This window comes from Tasmannia lanceolata, unplaced genomic scaffold (assembly GCF_043159265.1).
Source record: "Tasmannia lanceolata isolate RefF3 unplaced genomic scaffold, GAP_Taslan_0.1 ptg000013l, whole genome shotgun sequence".
In the NCBI taxonomy this organism is placed as follows: Eukaryota; Viridiplantae; Streptophyta; class Magnoliopsida; order Canellales; family Winteraceae; genus Tasmannia; species Tasmannia lanceolata.
The window spans coordinates 19,967,394-19,988,217 of record NW_027518690.1 but is presented as its reverse complement, the minus strand read 5'-3'; the positions used below and the strand labels follow the sequence as shown (position 1 = coordinate 19,988,217).

General features: G+C 41.6%; 1 protein-coding gene across 3 annotated transcripts in view; it reads left to right on the top strand.

Moving 5' to 3' along the window:
* Positions 1 to 20,824, top strand: part of LOC143889933 (DNA topoisomerase, type IA, core) — a 90,739-nt gene that overhangs the window by 22,590 nt on the left and 47,325 nt on the right. For all 3 annotated transcript variants that reach the window (XM_077394334.1, XM_077394333.1, XM_077394335.1), the window contains one exon: positions 1,742 to 1,985. In XM_077394334.1, the coding sequence (XP_077250449.1) occupies positions 1,742 to 1,985 (244 nt within the window). The remainder of the gene's footprint in view (positions 1 to 1,741; positions 1,986 to 20,824) is intronic.

The window sequence follows — 20,824 nt, the reverse complement described above, 5'->3', positions numbered from 1 at the left end:
AAGTGATAAACAATCTTTTCATATTGAGAATGCCTTCACGAGTACTATTGAATGATTGAAGACTTCAAAAATCCAAAATAATTGGATTGTTGGGTCCTACGATTTTCAGTTTGTGTAGGCTACGCCAAGAAAAAAGAGCAAGAAGCATGGAAGTGAAGTTCATACTGAGTCTTTCGTGCCATCTGTTATCGATCTATTCCTAGAATGAATCATTCTATTGGCGATACAGGTCCTCCTTAAGATTTAGTTTTAAGAGTCTCCTTCTATATAACGATAGCCCTATCAGTAAGTAAAGGGAATTCAGATTCGCTCAATAAGTACGTCAGTAAGTCAATCAATTCAAATGTGACAAGACTAAATCGTTCACTAGGTGTTTAATTGATTGTGATAGATAAAATCATGGTTACAAAGGGGATCACTCCATGACTCCATCCATAGTTCAGTAATTTTATTTCTATGTCAGGCACAGGCTAGTAATTGTGTCGTAGAATCATTCGATCAGTTGAGGGTACATACAATGTACCATACGCTAATAGTGCTAATGGGGACCCTCCTCTTTCAATTAATCAATCGGAAAATATATTATAGAATCAACCTTCGGATAAGATTGTTTTAAGGGCAGTATTATGTCTCCCTCAACTCCCTGTAGAGGATCTTTGTCTTTACCTTTACTTGCTCATTACGTGTACTTCACTCGCTCCTCCCTCTACTTCTACTTTCCGAAATATGTTGAGTTTACCATCTTCCATCACTTCGCTTATGTGTTTCTAATGCGCACCCTGCTATTTATTGAACCGAATGACTTTACTTTACAGGCAAAAATAGCAACTATGTCACATGGATTCTTCTGAATGGGTGAAGAATCAGTGTCGGACAAGTCTCGGATTCCAATACTTAGGATTCTCAGGGACACTTCTAGGTCTCTTTTAATTGTTTTTTCTGAATACTGCTACCACAATCTTACAGTTGCTGCATGTTTTAAGTTCTATCCATCCTAATAGTAAGTTTTTTATATTTTTATATGAAAATAAAACATTATACGTACTCAACCAACTAAAAATTGTAAGATATTATTTATTATAATTAAAATTTCAGAATTAATTAAAATATTTTGGCGAATCCACGAATCTTTTTTTTGTGAGGTTGGTGGATACGAGTGTCGGATTCTGACACTCGATACCCGTGTCGGATTCGGACACTCGTATCCGTACTGATGCAACATGGAATATCAAATATGATTCATGCTTATTGAGTATTCTAGGTCATTTCAAAGTTTACACTTTACATTACTTGGATTACTAGCACTTTGACATCTGATGCACACAAGGACGGCAAATCAAATCCAAATTATATATGTTCCAGCAACTCTGCACCTTCATATACTAATATTAGAAAATGCAATTGGATGAAAGAGCTATTTATAAGCTTTTGAGTTTGCTGAAGAACGAATGTTTTCATTTAATAATCTGCCTTAAGAACTGCAAACTTTGTGTCTTACTAAAAGGTTGTAATACCTTAGTGAGAGATATCTTTCACGGCAATGAACATCGCATGTATAATTGTTAAGTGAATCTATTTACTGATATATGATTGTGTGCAATCCGTAACACAAACTAGTTTCAGCAAGTTTAAGCAGATAGTATAATGGTTTCTTCTTTCTTTACTATAAGTCAAGCAAATGTTAAATGGGAAATGTTTTAAGTGACACTGAACTCACATATTATCAAATTCATTTTTCCAGTTATTGAATGTACTGGCTTTCACAAAATTGATGCTGGGCGAAGAATCTATCGTGCTCGATTTTCTTCTGTTACTGAGAAAGACATATTGAAGGCCATGGACAACCTTGTTGAACCCAATAGACATGAAGCTTTGGCTGTAGATGCACGGCAAGAGATAGACTTGAAAGTTGGAGTTGCATTTACACGGTTTCAGACTCGTTATTTCCAAGGCAAATATGGGAACCTTGATGCAAGAGTCATTTCGTAAATTCCTCTCTCTCTCTCGTATGTTCCATTTGTTGTTTAGTCTATGGCATCATTTAATAATTAGTCAAACTTCCATGAGTCTACTCAATATTCCGGAATTAGTTAAGCTTTCATAAATTGAAATGACCTCAACACATTTCAGTACACAATTTAATTCTTGCTTTACTTCTGAAAATTTTGTGAGCCTCTATAATTGAGTAATTCCAGCATAGAAGCTATTGACTTCAATATTTTCTAGACTGTTCGTTTTGTTAGCTTAATTTCTTAGATATTGTTATATGCCAACATTCATGCTCTCTCTCTCTCTCTCTCTCTCTCTCTCTCTCTCTCTCTCTCTCTCTCTCAGAGGCCACATCTGCCCAGATTGCATGCAAGTCTTATTTTTATGACTGTTGCTCTTCATAACATAGACCATATATATCTATGTCATAAAAAGAAAAGTAAGGTTTTCATAGAAAATTTTTCACCCTCTGTGTTACATAATTATATTTTTATTATTTGCATTGGAAATGTGGTGCATGTATTATGCATAAATATTTATCAGAATTACATGTGAAATTTGATATGCACTAATTTATCAGACACACGCGACCGTGCATGTCAATAGGTGTTCGGTATTTTTAAGCGATTATGGATGGTTGTCTTGCTTATGTGATGGTTTCTAAGTGTGTATTTGTACTTATTCTAGCATTTCCTGACTTTTCATCTTTAAATTCTCTCTTTGCATATGTTTCCATATGTTTCTGTGATTTCGCAGAATTCCTATCGAAATTTCCAACCGAAACCGAAACGTTTCCGTTTCCGTGGCGACTGAAACCGGAATTTAAAAGATAAGTATGTCCGTCCTCAACATGCCCACCCAAGCTAGTGTATGGATATCAAGCATGCCTTCTTTGTCAATTGAAAGAACCAACCTATTTTGCCTAGTTACCTTTGTGAGCATATATCGTAACTTAAACTTTGACATGACATTGTGGGCAGATACCTCCTTACTGGGAACTTTTTCATGACATTAGGGCTATGTATCTGCCTATTGGCACTTCGTTTCTCACAGTGAGAGCCCACCTTTATATGCCTTGTCTTCTTCTTTCTCTTGGGACTGATTGAAAGACTAAGGAGGAGATCCTTTGCAAGGAATTAAAAGGCATTTCTTTAGAAGATCTTTCTAACTAATAAATAGGCATCTACTCATGGAGTGACATACACACACTGTTTACTGGATGGATACAAAGGTAGAATCCTAAACCTTCTTCTTTTTTTATTTTTTTGATGACTGTTTGCAACAAATTTCACATGCATGATGTTAGAAGCCATCAAAGGAGAAAGAAAGAGGAAGAAGAGAAAGAGTGAGTTAGGGATCCTCCTCCTCACTTATGTATTTATAGAAAAGAGAACATACAAAAGACTACTATGCCCTTATGGCTACAATACACACCCACACACACTTCTAACACTCCCCCTCAAGCTGGAATGTATATATTATACATTCCCAGCTTGTTACAAATGTCATTTAATTTTGCATTACTAAGTGATTTAGTGAAAACATCCGCTAGTTGGTCCACAGACCGAGTGAAGGAAACATGAATCTCGCCTCTATGAATTCGCTGGTGAATGAAGTGATAATCAACCTGTATGTGCTTGGTTCTCTCATGGAAGACAGGATTGGTAGCTATATGAATTGCAGCCTTATTGTCGCAATAAAGCTGAGCTTGAGAAGATGGGGAGAAACCAATCTCAGATAGGAGTGAACATAATTCTCAACTAATATGGGACATAGCTCGGTACTCTGCCTCGGCACTAGACTTGGAAACAATGTCCTGTTTCTTACTCTTCCATGACACTAAATTGCCACCAACAAAAGTACAATATGCGGTGGTGGATCTCCTATCTGTAGGAGATCCTGCCCAGTCTGCATCACAAAATTCTTCCAACCTGATATGCCCATGCTTCTTGAATAGGAGGCCTTTCCCTGGTGCCCCTTTCAAGTAGACGAATTTGAATCACTGCTGCCAGGTGGGAAGTACGGGGTGAGCTCATATGTTGGCTAACAACACCAAAAGCATATAATATATCTGGACGAGTGACTGTAAGATATATGAGCTTACCCACTAGCCTCCTGTATCTGCCAGGATCATGTAACAAAGCCCCTTCTTCTGGAAGAAGTTTCGCATTTGGGTCCATAGGAACTGAGGCAGGTTTCACTCCTAGGTAACCTGCCTCCTCAAGGAAGATCCAACACATATTTTCGCTGCGAGAGAGAGATGCCTCTAGTAGAATGGGCAACCTCAATGCCAAGAAAGTATCTAAGACGTCCTAGATCTTTGGTTGAGAACTCTTTCTACAAGAATGTCTTCAGTCTGTGTATCCCCGTTGAATCACTACCTGTAATGATAATGTCATCAACGTACACTATCAATAGAACACAACCAGCACCCGACTGATAATTGAAGACAGAGTGATCAACAACACATTGTTTCATGCCAAAGCGCATGATAACATCGCTAAACTGCCCAAACCAAGCTCTAGGGGACTGCTTCAGGCCATATATTGATCGCCACAACCAACACACTGAGGAGGACATCTCCCCCTGAGCAACATACCTAGGAGGTTGCTCCATATACACCTCCTCAATAAGCTCTCCAAGTAAGAAGGCATTCTTCACATCTAACTGATGTAGGGGCCAGCTGTTGTTAACTACAAGTGAGAGGAGAACTCTGATAGATGGTATTTTGGCAACCAGGGAAAATGTCTCCTGGTAATCAACTCCAAAGGTTTGAGTATAACCTTTGGCAACTAGGTGCCCCTTAAGGCGCTCAACTGTACCGTCAGGTAAGTGTTTGATGGCATAAACCCAGTGGTAACCGACGGGCCGAGCTCTAGGTGGAAGGGGAACCAAATCCCATGTATGATTCGCCTGAAGGGCCTCCATCTCAAGGTCCATAGCTGCACACCAACCAGGATGATCAAAAGCTGCTAGCAAAGACTGTGGCACAGAAACAGAAGACAAAGAAGATACAAAACTCCGAAACATAGGGGTCAGAGAGTCATCGGAAACAACTGAGGAAATAGGATGAGCAGTACTATGAGAACGAGTACGCGGGGAGAATCTGCAGGTACTTGAGAAGAGGTAGTTGTGATCTCCGGCTGAGATGTCGATGGCGCAGGAGGAGGCTGATGGGCTGTAGACTTCGAATTGCGTTGATATGTCTTCGTAGGAGCTGGAGGAGGAGCCTCTGGAGCCTATAATGAAGAGGAGGGCTCATAAACAGTGCTAGACGGAGGAACCAGCAAAGGAGGGGCTGAGGAAGGAGAAGGTATGCAAGACTCAGGGACCGACAAAGAAGGAGACGAGGAAGGAGAAGGTTTGGGGTCTGGAAGAGCTAGACGAGGAACTGGGATGTCCGAATCAAGAACTGCGGGACGATCCTCATGAGGAGTGGTAAAGTAAGACTCGGACTCAAAAAAGGTGACATCGGCAGAGATAAATGACCTACATAAGCGAGGACTGTAACATCGATAACCTTTCTGGGTCCGAGAATACTCGAGAATGATACATCGCTTAGCGCGGTGGTCCAATTTATCTAATCCAGGGCCGAGGTTGTGGACAAAGCACACACAACCAAAAACCCGAGGGGTGAGAGGAAAAGGGTCATGCTGGGGATGTAACAAGGCGAATGGGGATGAACCACCAAGGACAAAGGAAGGAAGCCTATTGGCAAGGAAGCAGGCTGTAAGGAGGGCATCACCCCAATAGGTCTTAGGGACCCGCATTTGAATGAGAAGAGTGCGGGTCTCATCCAGTAAAGATCTCAACCTACGTTCTGCCACACCATTTTGTTGGGAGGTGTGAGCACATGAAGATTATGGATGATGCTACGAGTAGAGAGGAATTCTTCGAAGCCATTAGATTGTGAAAAGTACTCTCGAGCGTTATCAGTGCACAAACATTTGATTGAACGACCAAACTGATTTGTAACCTTGGCATGAAAGGTGCGAAAGGCATAGAAAACCCCCGAGCGGTCTTTAAGTAGATAAAGCCAAGTCATGCGAGAAAAGTCATCAATGAAGATAATGAAATATCGGTATCCAAAAAGAGAGGTAGTCCGCGCGGGACCCTATACATCATAGTGTACTAACTCGAAAGGGTGCAAGACTCTACTAACAAGTCTAGGAGGAAACGACACACGACGGTGTTTGCCAAGCTCACAGGCCTCGCACTGAAATGGCTGAATGGGGGTAGGAACAATGGAGGTCCGCTGTAGACGCTCGGGGCAAGGATGACCAAGGCGACAGTGCCACTGATAGGCATCGATGGAACTGTACAAAACAATACTGGAAGGGCCACAGTCGAGACGATAGACCCATCCACCTCACGTCCCGAACCAATCGTTTTCCTAGTCGAGAGATCCTCAAACAAACAATAAGATGGATAAAATGAGACAGAGCAATGAAGATGTTTGGTAAGCTGACTAACTGAAAGTAGGCTAATAGGGGACTTGAAAACACATAAGACAGAGGATAAGCTAAGGCCAGGGCGTGGAGAAATACTGCCAATACCAGAGATAGGAGTAGTACTCGCATCAGCAAGTGTAATAGACTGCGAAGATAGGGGCCGAAAGGAACTAAGAGATGAAGAAGTACCTGCCATATGGTTCGATGCCTCGGAATCAATGATCCAGAAGTTGGAGTTAGAAGGAAAAGAGGCAGGGAAACTACCTGGCTGGGCAAAGATGGCACTCTGCGGGCAACGGGATAAGCAAAGACGCTGGAACTCATCATAGTTAGCGCGAGAGACAAAGAAGCCCTCAGAAGGGGTGGCTGTACTGTGCTGTGAAGAGGAAGCCAATATAGCTGAAGGAGCAGAAGCCAAATGGTGCACAGAGTGAACGATGAGAGGCTCATGAGGCGGATAGAGCTCGGGATGAAGAGCATAACAAGTGTCAAGATAAGGTCCCTCCCGCCGACGATGAGAGCAATATGGACGACGACGACCACCAGCATCACAGCCGCCAGTAAGATCCCGGCCACTAACACGTACACTACGGCGACGACCACGGCCAAAGGTACTGCCACCACGGGTAGCACGATCACTAGTGCTATAGGCAGCAATAGTAGAGCCATCAAAGGAATCAGAATGAGTAGAGACGCTAACGAGGCACCGCTCAACGTTCGAATAGTCTTCCATGAGAGAGGGTACATAATGAGGTTGGAATGAACCATCCACCAACGAAGAAGAGCTAGGTAAAGAGGAAGCTGAAGATAATGTAGGGAGACGAACCGAAAAGGTCAGGCTAAGAGAGGGATCCGCAATAAGTGGAGGATCTATGAAGAGAAAGATAGAAGAAGGAGCTCAAGCACTACGACTGCAGAGCCCGAAAGGAAGAGGGGCCATGATATGAGCCAAGAGAGAATACTGCGGCTCCGATGACAACGAGAGGCGGGAGGCATGATAAGGCCTCGAAGAGAGAAAGACATAAATATACAAAGGAATCGGAGCCGCGAAAAGAGTTATGGGGACTAAAATGTTTAGGCCATGAAGGAAAGGGACAAAAAGAAAGGAAAAAGGAAGAAAATGAGAAGAGGACTAGGGTTTTAGAATGTGTAGGGCTTCAAATGATGGAGGTTGGGGTGGAGGAGGTCGTGGTGGAGGAGGTGGAGGGTGGTGATGGTAGTGGTGGAACTGTAGCGGGTACTGTAGCTGTACTGTAGCGGGTTACTGTAGCAGGGAGTGGAGGAGAGGAGATGGGAGGAGGAAGGGGGCTTGCAAGGTGGTCCCTAGGGCCTCAAACCCTAGGGCTCTGATACTATGTTAGAAGGCACCATAGAGGGAGAAAGAAAGAGGAAGAAGAGAAATAGTGAGTTAGGGATCCTCCCCCTCACTTATGTATTTATAGGAAAGAGAACATACAAAAGACTGCTATGCCCTTGTGGCTACAATACACACCCACACGCACTTCTAACACATGAAAAAGAGGATCACACACAAAGTAAATTGAGATCAAATTTCCCTCTTGAGAGAAGAGGTTTTATTAATTGGGGTAGGGATCGTACACTTCCGGCTCTATTGACCGTTAATTACGTTTCTTTAAGAAGAAAACAGCTCTGATTGTCCATCAAGAGGCTCCCTATCTAGATACAACTTTTGATTATCGTCCCAAAAAAGAACCTGAAGAGAGAGAATTTGACTCTGATGATTTTTGTTTTTGAGTTATTTTAGACTCTTTTGTAAAAGATTCTCCAGGAAGAGAGAAACCTTTGAGTCATCTCAGATGATTTTATTTAGACTCTTTTGTAAGAGAGTCCTATGGAAGAGGAACTCTCTTGAGTCATTTCATCTTTCTCCCGGATCCCGGAAGAGAAGGTAAAATTTTATTTAGACTCATTTGTAAGAGAGTCCTCCTGGAGAGGAACTCCCTTGAGTCATGTCATCTTTCTCCCGGATCCCGGTAGAGAAAGGTCTTCTGTCATCTTCTTAGCCTTCTGGCTGAGACTTAAAAGATTTTCTTTTTTTTCATCTCTCTCCCCGGACCCCGGTAGAGAAAGGTCTTCGAGTTTCTTTATCTTTCTCCCCAGATCCCGGTAGAGAAAGGTCTTCGAGTTTCTTTATCATCTTCCTTGCCAGACCCCAGTGGAGAGAGGTCTTCGAGTTTCGAGTTTCTTTATCATCTTTCTCACCGGACTCCGGTAGAGAAAGGTCTTCTTCGCTTTTTGAGTCTCCTGGAAGAGACTCAAAAGGACTTCTCTCCATTTTAGATGAAGTCTGCAAAAAGTAAAGAGAACTGTTAGTTTAGGAAATCTTTACTTTTCCTTTATTTCTTTGCTTCCTTCTTTTGCTCTTCCTTTGTGTAATCTCTTTCTTTTAAATGATGCGATCCCCTTTCTCAAAGATCGAATATCTATTTATAGAACTCTCTTGAAGTGGTTGGCAACTGCCGCCTCACCCCTTATCCCTCAACTTCACGATCTTCACTCCCCTTTTGTGGGGGGTTATGTAACTTCTCTTTTTGAATAGTGGAGGACTCGCTTCTTCCTTTGTGAGGGTTACTTTATTCACGAACATTTAGGGATTTCTCTTCCCTTAGTCGTAGGCTCCTTTTTTTTTTTTTGTTTCCATTTTATCAGAGAACTTTAACTTCGTATTTATCCTTTTTTACTTTAGGGAATAATGTGATGCATAACGACCCCCTTTTCTCTCTCTTCTGATTTTAGTAAGAAATTTTAGTATTATCCCATTTTTTATAAAATTTCGAGTCCAACAAAGACATAGGGTATCCCCACCCCAATTTTTAGGGCGGGACTATTCCCTACGGATGCGCGCAATCACCTGTAAACCACTCGCATCGGGTAAGTCCAGGGGGATTCGAACTTGCGTCAATGGGGAGCATACCCATGACTTTAAGCCAAAGAGCCACATCCGTAAACTTGTTGACAACTTGAATAACCTGCTAAAACACATCGAATAGAAGTTTTTGGTTTCCTAAATTGGTAATTATCTTTAAGAGCAGTACCAGTTCCCTCCACCTCCCCCTCCCAAAAATTGGATAATATATCTGATCATGGGATAATAAATTCTAACAAAGTGATGATTAGGAATTGTGTTCCTGTTTTCAAGGTAGTGATTCCTGTGGGTACTCGTCTTCTTGTCGAGAACTTGAATAACCCTCTAAAGCACACTGATTCTTAGTCAAAAAAAGATTCTTAAACCCTCTATTTGTGGTTCTAAAATGTCCCACAACAATAGAGGCAGTAAAAAATTACATTTTCTTTTGAACAGTAACAGAAAACCTAACGGATGATGTTGTGAATATTATCATTGTCCTAGGATCAGACAGGCTCCTGATCTAGGTGGGGTCTATGTTTTTTCCTTGTAAAAACTGTTTCATGGAATCTTAGAGATTAAATGGCCCAGACCGAAGAAAGTTGGTAAGAGACCTTATAGGGATGTTAATCTCGACGTTATTTTACTTCAAGAACCTAAAATCCAATTTGATACTATGTGGGTAATTAAGTCTGTTGGAGATGAAGCAAAAGCTGCTTTCCTCATTTGTAGATGTTTATTCATGTGCCATCTGTATCACAAAGTTGTTCTTCTGGGAGTAATACAGTCTATCTTCAGTGTTCTATTTCTGTTAAAATCTGCCACAACTCCTCCTCATCGCTTATTTACGCAGTTTCCGCCTTTCTTGTGGATGCAATGATAGAATAATTTTGGAATGTGAACTAAATTATAAAATCTTTGATTTTTGAACTGAGGTTCATAGTTGGGGATTTCATTGTGATTGGCTGGCCTGAAGAAAAATCTAGTGTTAGCTGCTTATCTCCAGGTATGCTGAGGATTTTAGAAGGTGTCTTTCTTTTTTTTTTTTGAAATGGCAATATATTGAAAGAATGGAACCGAGATGGTCCACAGAAAGACAAAGAAAAGAAAAATTACATCAAGAAAAGACTAAAAATACATTTCACGGAGGGTGATGATCACACCATTCCAAACCCTCTTAATGGACACCCGATCTCGCAAGGGAATCAGCTTCACCATTGGCTGATCTTCTAACAAATTTAAACACTATGGATGAACCTGAAACAAGATCAACGATTTCCTCAAAGAAGCTAAGAAATCGCCACGGTGGTGCAACCTTCCTAGATAGCCAACTGATTACGTTAGAAGAATCAACTTCCACAATCACCTTATCAAACATATCCCTACTCAGGCGTCTTATTCCTTGAAAAGCCGCTTTAACTTCCGCTTCAGATGAGTCGCTTCTACCAATTGGGCCAGCAAAAGCCCAAGACACCACTCCTGCAGAATTCCTAGCAAGGCCACCAATACCAGCCGGGCCCGGATTACCCAAACTAGACCCGTCAAAGTTTATTTTCAAATACCCTTCAGGAGGAGCCTCCCATCTTTGAACTATCTTCTCTCTCCTCACCCCTTCCCAACACAGAATTCTCCATCTTTCCCACAGATTAAAAGCTGAAACAAATTGAAACTGAGGAAGACTCTTCGCCCAAAAAATCACCGAAGCAATAATTTTCATAAATAACCACTAAGATGACTTAGCCACTCCATTGAAAACTCTCGAATTTCTTTCTTTCCAAATAACCCACCACAAAGCTATCAAACACAGCTTCCAAAGCAATTTCCCTTTCTTCTTCCAAGGCACAAAATCCCAACTCAACACAAGTTCTGAGATAGAGTTTGGGAAGATCCCAGAATGAAGCCCCAAATCTCTCATGCAACCTTGCAATGAATAAACAGATGATCAATAGATTCACCATCTTCCATACAAAGCGAACAGTAATCTACCAGCCACATTCCCCTTCTTCTAAGAAATTCAATGGTCTGAATCCTCCCACAGCAAACTGCCTAACCAAAAAAGGAAACAGATGGAGGCCCAAGGAATTTCCAAACGGTAGCTGCAAGAGGGGAGCCTGAAGCATGCACCAACCAAGAATAAAATAACTTCACAGAGAAGAAGCCGGATGGGTCCCAAATCCAAATTCTTTTATCCACCCCACTTCTTTTTATATAGCAATTCTCAATCAAAAGAAGTAACCGAGAAATGGAATTTAACTCCCTGTCAAAAAAATTCCTTCTGAAGCTAGGCTTCCAAACCACCTTGGAGTCCACCCTCTCAAAACATTCACACACCAACACATCTTTCTTCAAAGCCACCGAGAACAAATTAGGAAAAAGGGTCTTCAAGGGTTCATCAGAGCACCAACCATCCACCCAAAATTTTATACGATCCCCTTTGTAAACTTTAAACTGAATACCCTCCTCAAATCTTTGCTTGAACCTCAAAATGTTTCGCCAAACAGTCCCACCTTTCTTGCTATATGAATCATCCGAGCACCAATTCCCATTTAAAAAGCCATATTTGCTACCAATCACCTTTACCCACAAAGAAGATTGTTCCATACCAAAACGCCAAAGCCACTTTCCCAACAATGCACGATTTTAACTCTCTCAACTTTCTTATCCCCAGACCACCATTCTTTATCGGAACACAAACGTTTTCCCACTTTACCAAGGGTATACCATCCTTACTATCGACACCTCCCCAAAGAAATCTTCTTTGAATCTGTTCTATTCTCAACACTACACTAACCGGGCAATGAACAAAGATAAATAATACACTGTTATATTAGCTAACACTGCCTTGACCAAGATGAGTCTCCCACCCTTAGAAACAAGATTTCTCTTCCAAGTTTCTAATCTTCTTTCTATCCTTTCTACTATAGGAGTCCAGAGCTCTTTTCCAGGTTTTCCCACCCCCAATGGAAGCCCTAAATACAAGGCAGGGAGTCCAGCCTATACCCCATCACCTTAGCAAACTCATCAGGTTTTCCCACCCCCAATGGAAGCCCTAAATACAAGGAAGGAGTCCAGCCTACACCCCATCACCTTAGCAAACTCATCAGCTTCTGAAGGGGGAAGATTAATAGCAAACAAGCTAGATTTCCTAAAATTTGATCTTTGACCAGTAACCAATTCATAGCATCTTAGAGTAGCCTTCAAGTTTAAAATCATATTCCTCTCAGGGGCACAGAAAAGAATGGTATCGTCAGCAAATTGCAGAAGAGAAACTTCCACTCTATCACATCCAATAACGAAACCCTCAAACAAACCCAAACAACAGCCTTTACTCATCAACCAACTAAGAGTTTCCGCAATGATAACAAAAAGAAAAGGAGAAAGGGGATCCTCTTGCCTTAAACCCCGAGAAGACTCAAAAAAACCTTTTGGAGAACCATTTACCAAGATGGAAAACCACGCAGAGGAAAAACAATTTCTCATACAACCTCTCCAGCGATTTCCAAAACCCATTCTTCCAAGCAAAAAATCTAAGCAATCCCAATCCACTCTATCATAAGCTTTCTCCATATCTAACTTACATAGCGCACCTCCAGCTCCACTTTTCGAGTAAGATTCGATAACTTTATTAGCAATTAAAGAACAATCCAAAATTTGCCTCTTACTGACAAACGCACTCTGACTATCCGAGATAATACGAGGTAAGACCACTTTAAGTCTATCAGCTAACACCTTAGCCAACAACTTGTACAAGCACCCCACCAAGCTTATTGGACGAAAATCAGACACCTTAGTAGCACCTTTGATCTTGGGTATTAAAGTTATAAAAGTAGCCCCTGTGCCTCGGTCAAGCGTCAACCCCTCATAGATTCTCTAAAGAATCTTAGAATATCACATTTCACAACCGGCCAGCAAGCTTGGAAGAAAGCTAAGCAAAAACCATCGGGTCCAGGAGCTTTATCTTTGGTCATCGAAAAAAGACCTCTTTCAACTTCCTCTTCTGCAAAAGGTTGTTCTAGATTTGAACTAACCTCCAGATTCAAACTCTTAAACTCCACTTCTTCAAGAATGGGGCGAAGAACTCTTTCTGAAGCATACAAAGCAGAATAAAAATCAACTATGGCTGAAGATACCTCCTCCTTGGAGCGAATTATAGCACCATTTACTGAAATAGACTCAATTCTGTTCGACCTCCTTCTAGCACTGGCCATAGCATGAAAATAAGCAGTATTCTTATCACCCTCCACCAGCCATTTTACCCTTGATTTTTGCCTCCAAGATATTTCTTCCTGCAGCAATAGCCCTTTGTCTTCCTTTTTAACATTCCCTAACTCCTTCCAATCTTCCTCTGAACTTAACCCACACTCCTCCAAAGCTATTAATTCTTTTACCCTATGTTCCAACCAAAACTTTCTGCTATTTACCTGCTGATTTTACCACCTGAGGCACCATTAGATCCTACAAAGGAAAATTCCCACTCAGCCCGAACCCCCCAACCCTCTAAGATCTCCCCTATTAACCGACTCCATTTTGGTTTCTTGCAAGCAGATGAGATCCGACTTAATCTTCTAAACCAGCTCCTTAACCTAAATTCTTTTGTCCTGATGATTCAGGCCATTGACATTCCAAGATACAATCTTCATTATAAATCTAACTTGGCAGACGACTTCCCCTTCCTCCCGCTAGGTTTTCTTTTTTGCAGATCAATAGAAACACCGTCCCCTTCCAAATTTTTACCTAAGTTAATGTCCATCCTCAGCTTCTGAAGTTCCCTGATCTTCCTCCTTGAAGGCTTTATAGAACCCTTGCTCAAAGACTCTTTTTCTTTTGAATCCCTTAACTCAGCACATTTAATTTCAGATATGCAATCCTCCTCCGACTCAGCATAAACCAAGCCCAGAGACTTGCTAACTCCCAGAGTATGAGACACCAAACCATCAATATCCTCCATATTAAAGGCCTCCCCGACTTCATCCCCAGATAACCCTTCTACCGTCTCCGAAAGAGGCTTCAAAGGCTTCATCTGAATATCATATGGGACATTATCTGATTCCACTTCCAGTTCTTCAGGGCTATTTGCTACTTTACCCACAATATCCACCACAAGTGAAGAATCTCCAATAGTATCCCCAAATGGATCTTCGTCTATCTCCAGAATGGGCTTCAGAGGCTTCATTGAAGAAACAGGCAGGACACCGTCTGTAACCTCATCCAGATTTGCAGATAAAATTATTCCATTTATGCGACAAGATCTCTTCTTTCTACAGTAGCTTCGCCCCAACTTTGGCATAGGACAGCCCTCGACCCTTCTTAGCTCCCTAGCCTCAGATGGAGAATTATACCGCACCATAATTCAATTAAAATTATTCACCACTTCCGAGGGACAAAATTGCTCCACAGATTTGTCTAAAATAATACTTCCGAGATTCAAAGAGACCACCCCTACTTGCTTAAAAGCCCAAGGATCGATACATTCCCTTACCACCACAGCCCTAGATGCAGACCACACACTAAAACGGAAAACTTCCAGGGACTCCGAGGCACCCTCAATGAGCAGAACATCATCCCTCTGGGGACTATCCACCCCCACAGAGATATCATCTTCTGAAACTGAATCAAAATCTAGATGCCTAACCACATCCGCCAAATCTTCGGAAAGATCTTCAAGCTCCGTGCTACAACCTTTGGATAAGGTCTTTGATCTTAAAGACTTTACGTCAGGCGAGAACGAAAGACAAGCAACATAATAAGGGCATCCCATTCCACTCCTACAGAGTAATTGATTAGACAGGAATGGAATTGAGATCTCAATACTCGAATAACACTCAGGGGATTCCAAAGCACCCCAAACTCCACAACGACCCACAGGCCCAAAACTATATGAAGAGGGCCCACCGCTAACAATCTCCAGAAGATGGGCCGCCTCCCTTTGACCGGAAACCACTGAGGGTGATTGGGAGCCCACCTCCCCAGGGCCATCACCACCAAGCTCCTGATCCATCTCCTGAAAAGGATTAAGGATTTCTTCAATAAAGCCCACCTTCCTAAGCCCATTTAGACTTAATCCCTGATCCATCTTCCGATGAGAATTAAAGGTGTCTTCTGAAATAGATCTGGGAGAAAGCGCTTCATAAATATTAAAATAGCTGTTAATACGGCAAGTGGGGTCCACCAGATCTGATGAGACAGGCCTAAAGCCACACACAATCCGCCATCTGTACTCTAAGGGAGACAGGCTATTTTGAAATTCAAAATTTCCGCCAGATGTTAGAGGATTATCCTGCGCTGCGTAGGATAGCATACAATGCTATCGTGAACTTCTTCTTCCACTTGGGGCACCTCTGGAAACTGAGAATCATCTTCATTCAATAACCCCTCCTCCGACCCACCACCCAGATCCTCGCTACTATATTCTCCTTCCGAACTTCCCACCTCAGAAAAAACTTCATCTTCCGACTCCTTGCCCGACAAACTGTCCGCATCGAAAACCACATTCCCAACCTCCTCCACCATCCTAACTTTCACCCACCTAACCGCACCGTCCAGAGAGACTTAGATAGGTACCTCCTTACCTATCACCTCAACTGTGGAAATAAGCACTTTTGCAAAAGAGTACCCCTCCCCAGCCTGGCAAGACTGATCCAACTCCCCCACTCTTCCAATTTTTGCCCCAATTCTACTAAAATTTTCCTCACACCAAGCCTGAGATGGCACACCTTCAACGCTCCACCAGTGTTCACTCCCTTCCGGACTGAATTTCTCTCCCCATAGTAAAAGTTCAAGAAAAGGAGAATTAATTACCTCTGTCCAGACATTAATTAGATATTGTCTGTCAGCTCCTATCTGGGCAGAGATCAGATACTCCATTACTGATATTTTGTGTACAATAACTTCACAATTAATACCCTTCCTGCTACTCAACCAATTCTCCAGCGCTTTTGAATCAACTGACCACCCTTGTTTGATCCTTCCCCAAAAACCTAAATCGACATTACTTATAGACTTCAAAGGAACAACTTCCAAGTTATAAGATACCCCCTCCGATGAGAGAGGATCCACTCTATCTACACCCAGATTTTGAGAAGGCTCTACTCCCAACCCAACGATGTTTTCTTCCACCTGAGTTACCCTACCTTGGTGAGGGGGAAAATTAAAATAAAAGCCTGACCATATTTTTTTACACTCCCAACAGACCTTTCTTCTTTGGAAATTCCTGAAACCACATCTACAACATCTCCAATCCCCAAAGGCTTCTTGCATTCTTCGCTTCACTACCCTTTCAATTCTTTTAGTTCTCTTGTCCTTCACCAGAGACCAGTTGTTCTCAGTGGGGGTTCTATGGACAAGATTTCCTCCTAAAGGGATCGAATTTGCACCAGTGGCCCTTTGGACAAGATTTCCTCCTAAAGGGATCAAGTTTGCACCAGTGGCCACCCCAAAGGGAACCCAACCTTCTACTCGAAACCCTCCCGGACCAGCAAAAGATCTATCTCCTCCTCTCCTCATAAAGAACAAGCCACACAACCACTCCTAGAAGCAGAAAAAATGTGCAGGTCACTAGACAGGAGAAATCCACCAGACTCCGACTCCGATATCCACGATGACACAGAGACGGAAACTGAACCGAAGAAGAATCAGAAGATACAGAAGTAGAAGAAGCGGAAGATACGGAAGTAGAATACGATGAGCCCTACGTGTATGATGTAGAAACCTCTACATCAGAAACTTCAGCCACAGGGTCGGAGAGGGAAGAGATCGAGGCTGAAATTGAGAGAACTAGGGAAGGTGACCAAGCCACAACGGGTAGGACTCGCCGGAGAAGAACCCCCTCTCCAATTCCACCTAACTTCGAATCTCTCCGATCCGCTTACCTGCCACCCATCAATCGCCAGAGAAGAAGATCACCACGCCCTCCAAGTCCCATGCCATTCGTAGATCTATCTACATATTCTTCCTCAGATTAATCTTATCACGAAGCCACAACTCGATTTCACCGGAGAAGGAACTCGCCGGAGAAGAAGAAGGATCAAAGATAACGCAGCCTAGCTAGATTTGTCAAGAGTCAAGTCCACATTGCAACTCTTAAATCTTTAGAAGGTGTGTCTTATCTTAATCTTGTAGATCTTCCTCACGGGAGGTACTTTTACGCCATCGAGAGGTGAAGCAAATCCATTCTTGCTTAGGCACAATCACTTCTTCCTTTCCTCACCTTAGAGGATATTTTCTTGGCTCTTTTCAAAGAATCCTTCCTAGACCCTTGTTGGACCCTTCACCAGTCCTCTTTTAACTTGGAGGTGGATTTAAGGAGGCTGCTTTTTTAGGTTCGAGTAGATTTGGTTTAGTCATCCGGATTTCAGATCCCTTGTTATTAAAAACTTTTAAAAGGAGCTATTAAATGGTTTGTTTTAGTGATACATTAAGTGGGGTTGTTCTGCAACCTAAGCCCTTAAAAATGACTCCACTTAAATGGAATACGGAAAAATTTGGCAATTTATTCAGTTGGAAGGTTTAGATCAAAAGAGAAATTGGCAACATCGTCAGAAAGGGATAATACTTCCTCTTACTTAGAGTAGGCCTCTATGTCTGTAAATATGAATAATCAAAATTAATTGGTTGAGAGGATATGTTTTCTACTCAAAGCATGCTAGCCTTCTGGTTGTAGTTTTGGAATCACAATATACAAACTTTTTCTATAAAAATGCTACTTCCATGGGTTAGTAGAAGCTGATTCAGAAAATCTTTGTTGAAGGAAGTTCTTTTGTTGTCGGAAAAGGTGTAGAGGAAGCAAGTGTTGGTTATTTCTCCTTTTTTTTTTCTTTTTTGATTGAGAGATCATCCAAAAATTACGGGGATTTTCCTTTCCTATCTGAAAGTGCATATTGTTTCTCTTTTTTGAAGAGTATGTAAGGGTAGTTTAGGTATTATATGTATGCTGAGGAGTATTGAAGTCTTTGTACACTTGTTGCCCTAGTTGGGCTCTATATATACATCATATCCATGGGAGAGATCCTTAGTGGAGACTGCTCACCTTCTCTACTCCTCTTCTTCTTCCTCTCTAACCCTAGCCTCATTTCTATCATGGTCAGAGCTAAGATCCGAAGGGAAAGAAAAAGAAGAGTTCTTTCATTCCATCTCTCTACATGTCTCTCCCTCATTTTTCTCCTCGTTTTTTTCCTATCACTTGCACCCTCTCTCTCTCTCTCTCATCTTAGTTTTTTTCCATTTACGGAATATCTCCCCTAGATTTTCTCTCCATCTCTCTCTCTCTCTAACCCAACCCCCTCCTTTTTTTTTAGTTTTTTTGCGTATTTGTGTTTTGTGCACCCCACATCTCAGTATCTCTCTCTCCCCTCCCTCCTTGGGCGCAACCTCCATCCCTCCGAAACCAAGTCGTAACACCACCTTTTCTACTTGCCGTAAACTCTTCTCCTTCTCTTTTTTTTTGTTTGCCGTAGCCCCTCTACCTCCTCACTCTCTTGCTGTAAGCCATCCAAAATCCTAAATCTAAACCCCAAATCCTCTTCTACGACCAATTCTACCATTTTCTTCATTCAAAACCTCAAATCCCCAAAACTCCATCCAAAACCCCAGATCCCCAATTCGTATGCAACTTCTTCAATTGGTTTTTCCATCCAAAACCCCAAATCTCCATCCAAAACCCTAGCACAAAAAAAGATCCATTCTTTTCCTTCTCTTCTCCATCCATACCTTCTCCATCCAAAGCCCTAAATCCCTATAAAAAAGCACAAAAAAGATCCATTCTTTTCCTGCCCTTCTCCATCCATACATTCTCTCTTTGTCTTTTTTGTTCTATAACCCTAAATCCCTAAACCCTATGCCTTCTTTTGGGTTCCTAAACCCCAAATCTTCTCTTGTAAATGCCATTTGTAAATCCATCCACCCAAAATTCAGAAAAAAACAAGAAAAGGATCCCTTCTTGAACATTATTTTCCCTCTTTTCTCCATCCAACTCTTTCTTTTGTTCTTTTTGGTTCTTTATCCATAAATCTTGTTCTTTCTTCTCCTAAATCCATTCTTTTTCTTCTTTCTTGTTCCTTTCTTGTTATTCTTGTCGTAAATTCATAAGCCTCTTTCCGTTTTGTTAATCCATACCCTTGTTGGGTTCTTTCCCTTTCTTTTCAACATCTTAGTCCGTTCTTGAGTTCTTTCTAATTTCATCTCCCCTTTCTTTATGGTTTAAATCCTCTATTTCTTTCTCTTTTGAGTCTTATCCTCCCATCCACTCCATCCTGGTCTTCGTTTTCTGTCTCTCTATTCGTTGTGTTTCATGGCTGTTAAAAATGGAGCTAGGGTTAGAGAGGAAGAATAAGATGAATGGAGAGATGGAGACTCTCCACTAGGGAGCTCCTCATGTAAATGATGTATATATTGGCCCAAATTGGGCATCCAATGTACAATGACTACAATACCCTACACTACAAGTAATACCTAAACTACCCTTACATGTTATTCAACACTCCGCCTCATATATTATGAAACTCCAGCATGCGACAAAGAACTACACTTAAAAATACAACAAAAAGGACCATACATCAAAAATTACAATACGCTTATACACATCCAGCTTGGTATAACACTTATCCTCAAGCTGGTGTGGTAAATTCATAATGAAAACATTACAAAAGACAGCAACAACCAAGAGTAAAACAACGAGATCGCCGGCCACCAAAAAAGAGCAGCTCCCCCTGAAGTATCACTATGGCGAGAGCAATTGAAATCCCAGTTAGGCAAACAAGAGTGGGGTGAATTGATTGTCTGATAAAATTTTACCTTTAAAAAACTTTTGCTATTTAGATTTCTAGTGTTGCTTTTAATAGCTTAAATAATAGAAGATTAATTAGCAGCACTTAACACTCAATAAGCATTCAACACTAGTTTTATGTTTATTAACTTAATCAATGTAATTTGATTACCCAAATAAGCACTAGTTAATTGATTGGCCAAATCCAAGAGATATCTTCAATAAACACAAATCAAAGATATTCACATCAATCAAGCAAGAGATGATCCAATAGAAATAAAACACAAGTAAAAGAGTAGGGATAGAGAGAGTGCACCAAGAAGGAGAAGAAGATTGCACACAAGATTTAAAGTAGTTCGGCCTTCAAACCCAAGGCCTACGTCCACTCTTCTTGAGGTCGTACTCAAGGGTATCCACTATTTGAAGACCGCACAACGCCCGGCTCCAAGACACCTTACAAGTAAACTTTGATACAAGAGGATGACTCCGCGTCCTCCACACTCGCCAACAAGCTTCTCCTTTCTTGGGTCGGAGCGCAAGACCCTCTTACAAGCAAGCTTCTCCTTTCTCAACGGCCGAAGCGTAAAACCCTCTTACAATCTTGAAGAAACAAGAAGAAGATATAGCCTGTATGTAGGCTTGATTACAAGTTGAAGCTCATACAAAAATTCTCTCAAAGAAAAAAAAATGTGTTTCAACCCCGTCGTAGGTAACAACTGGCACTTTAATTAGGTTTTAGTGATTTAAAATTTTGTTAAT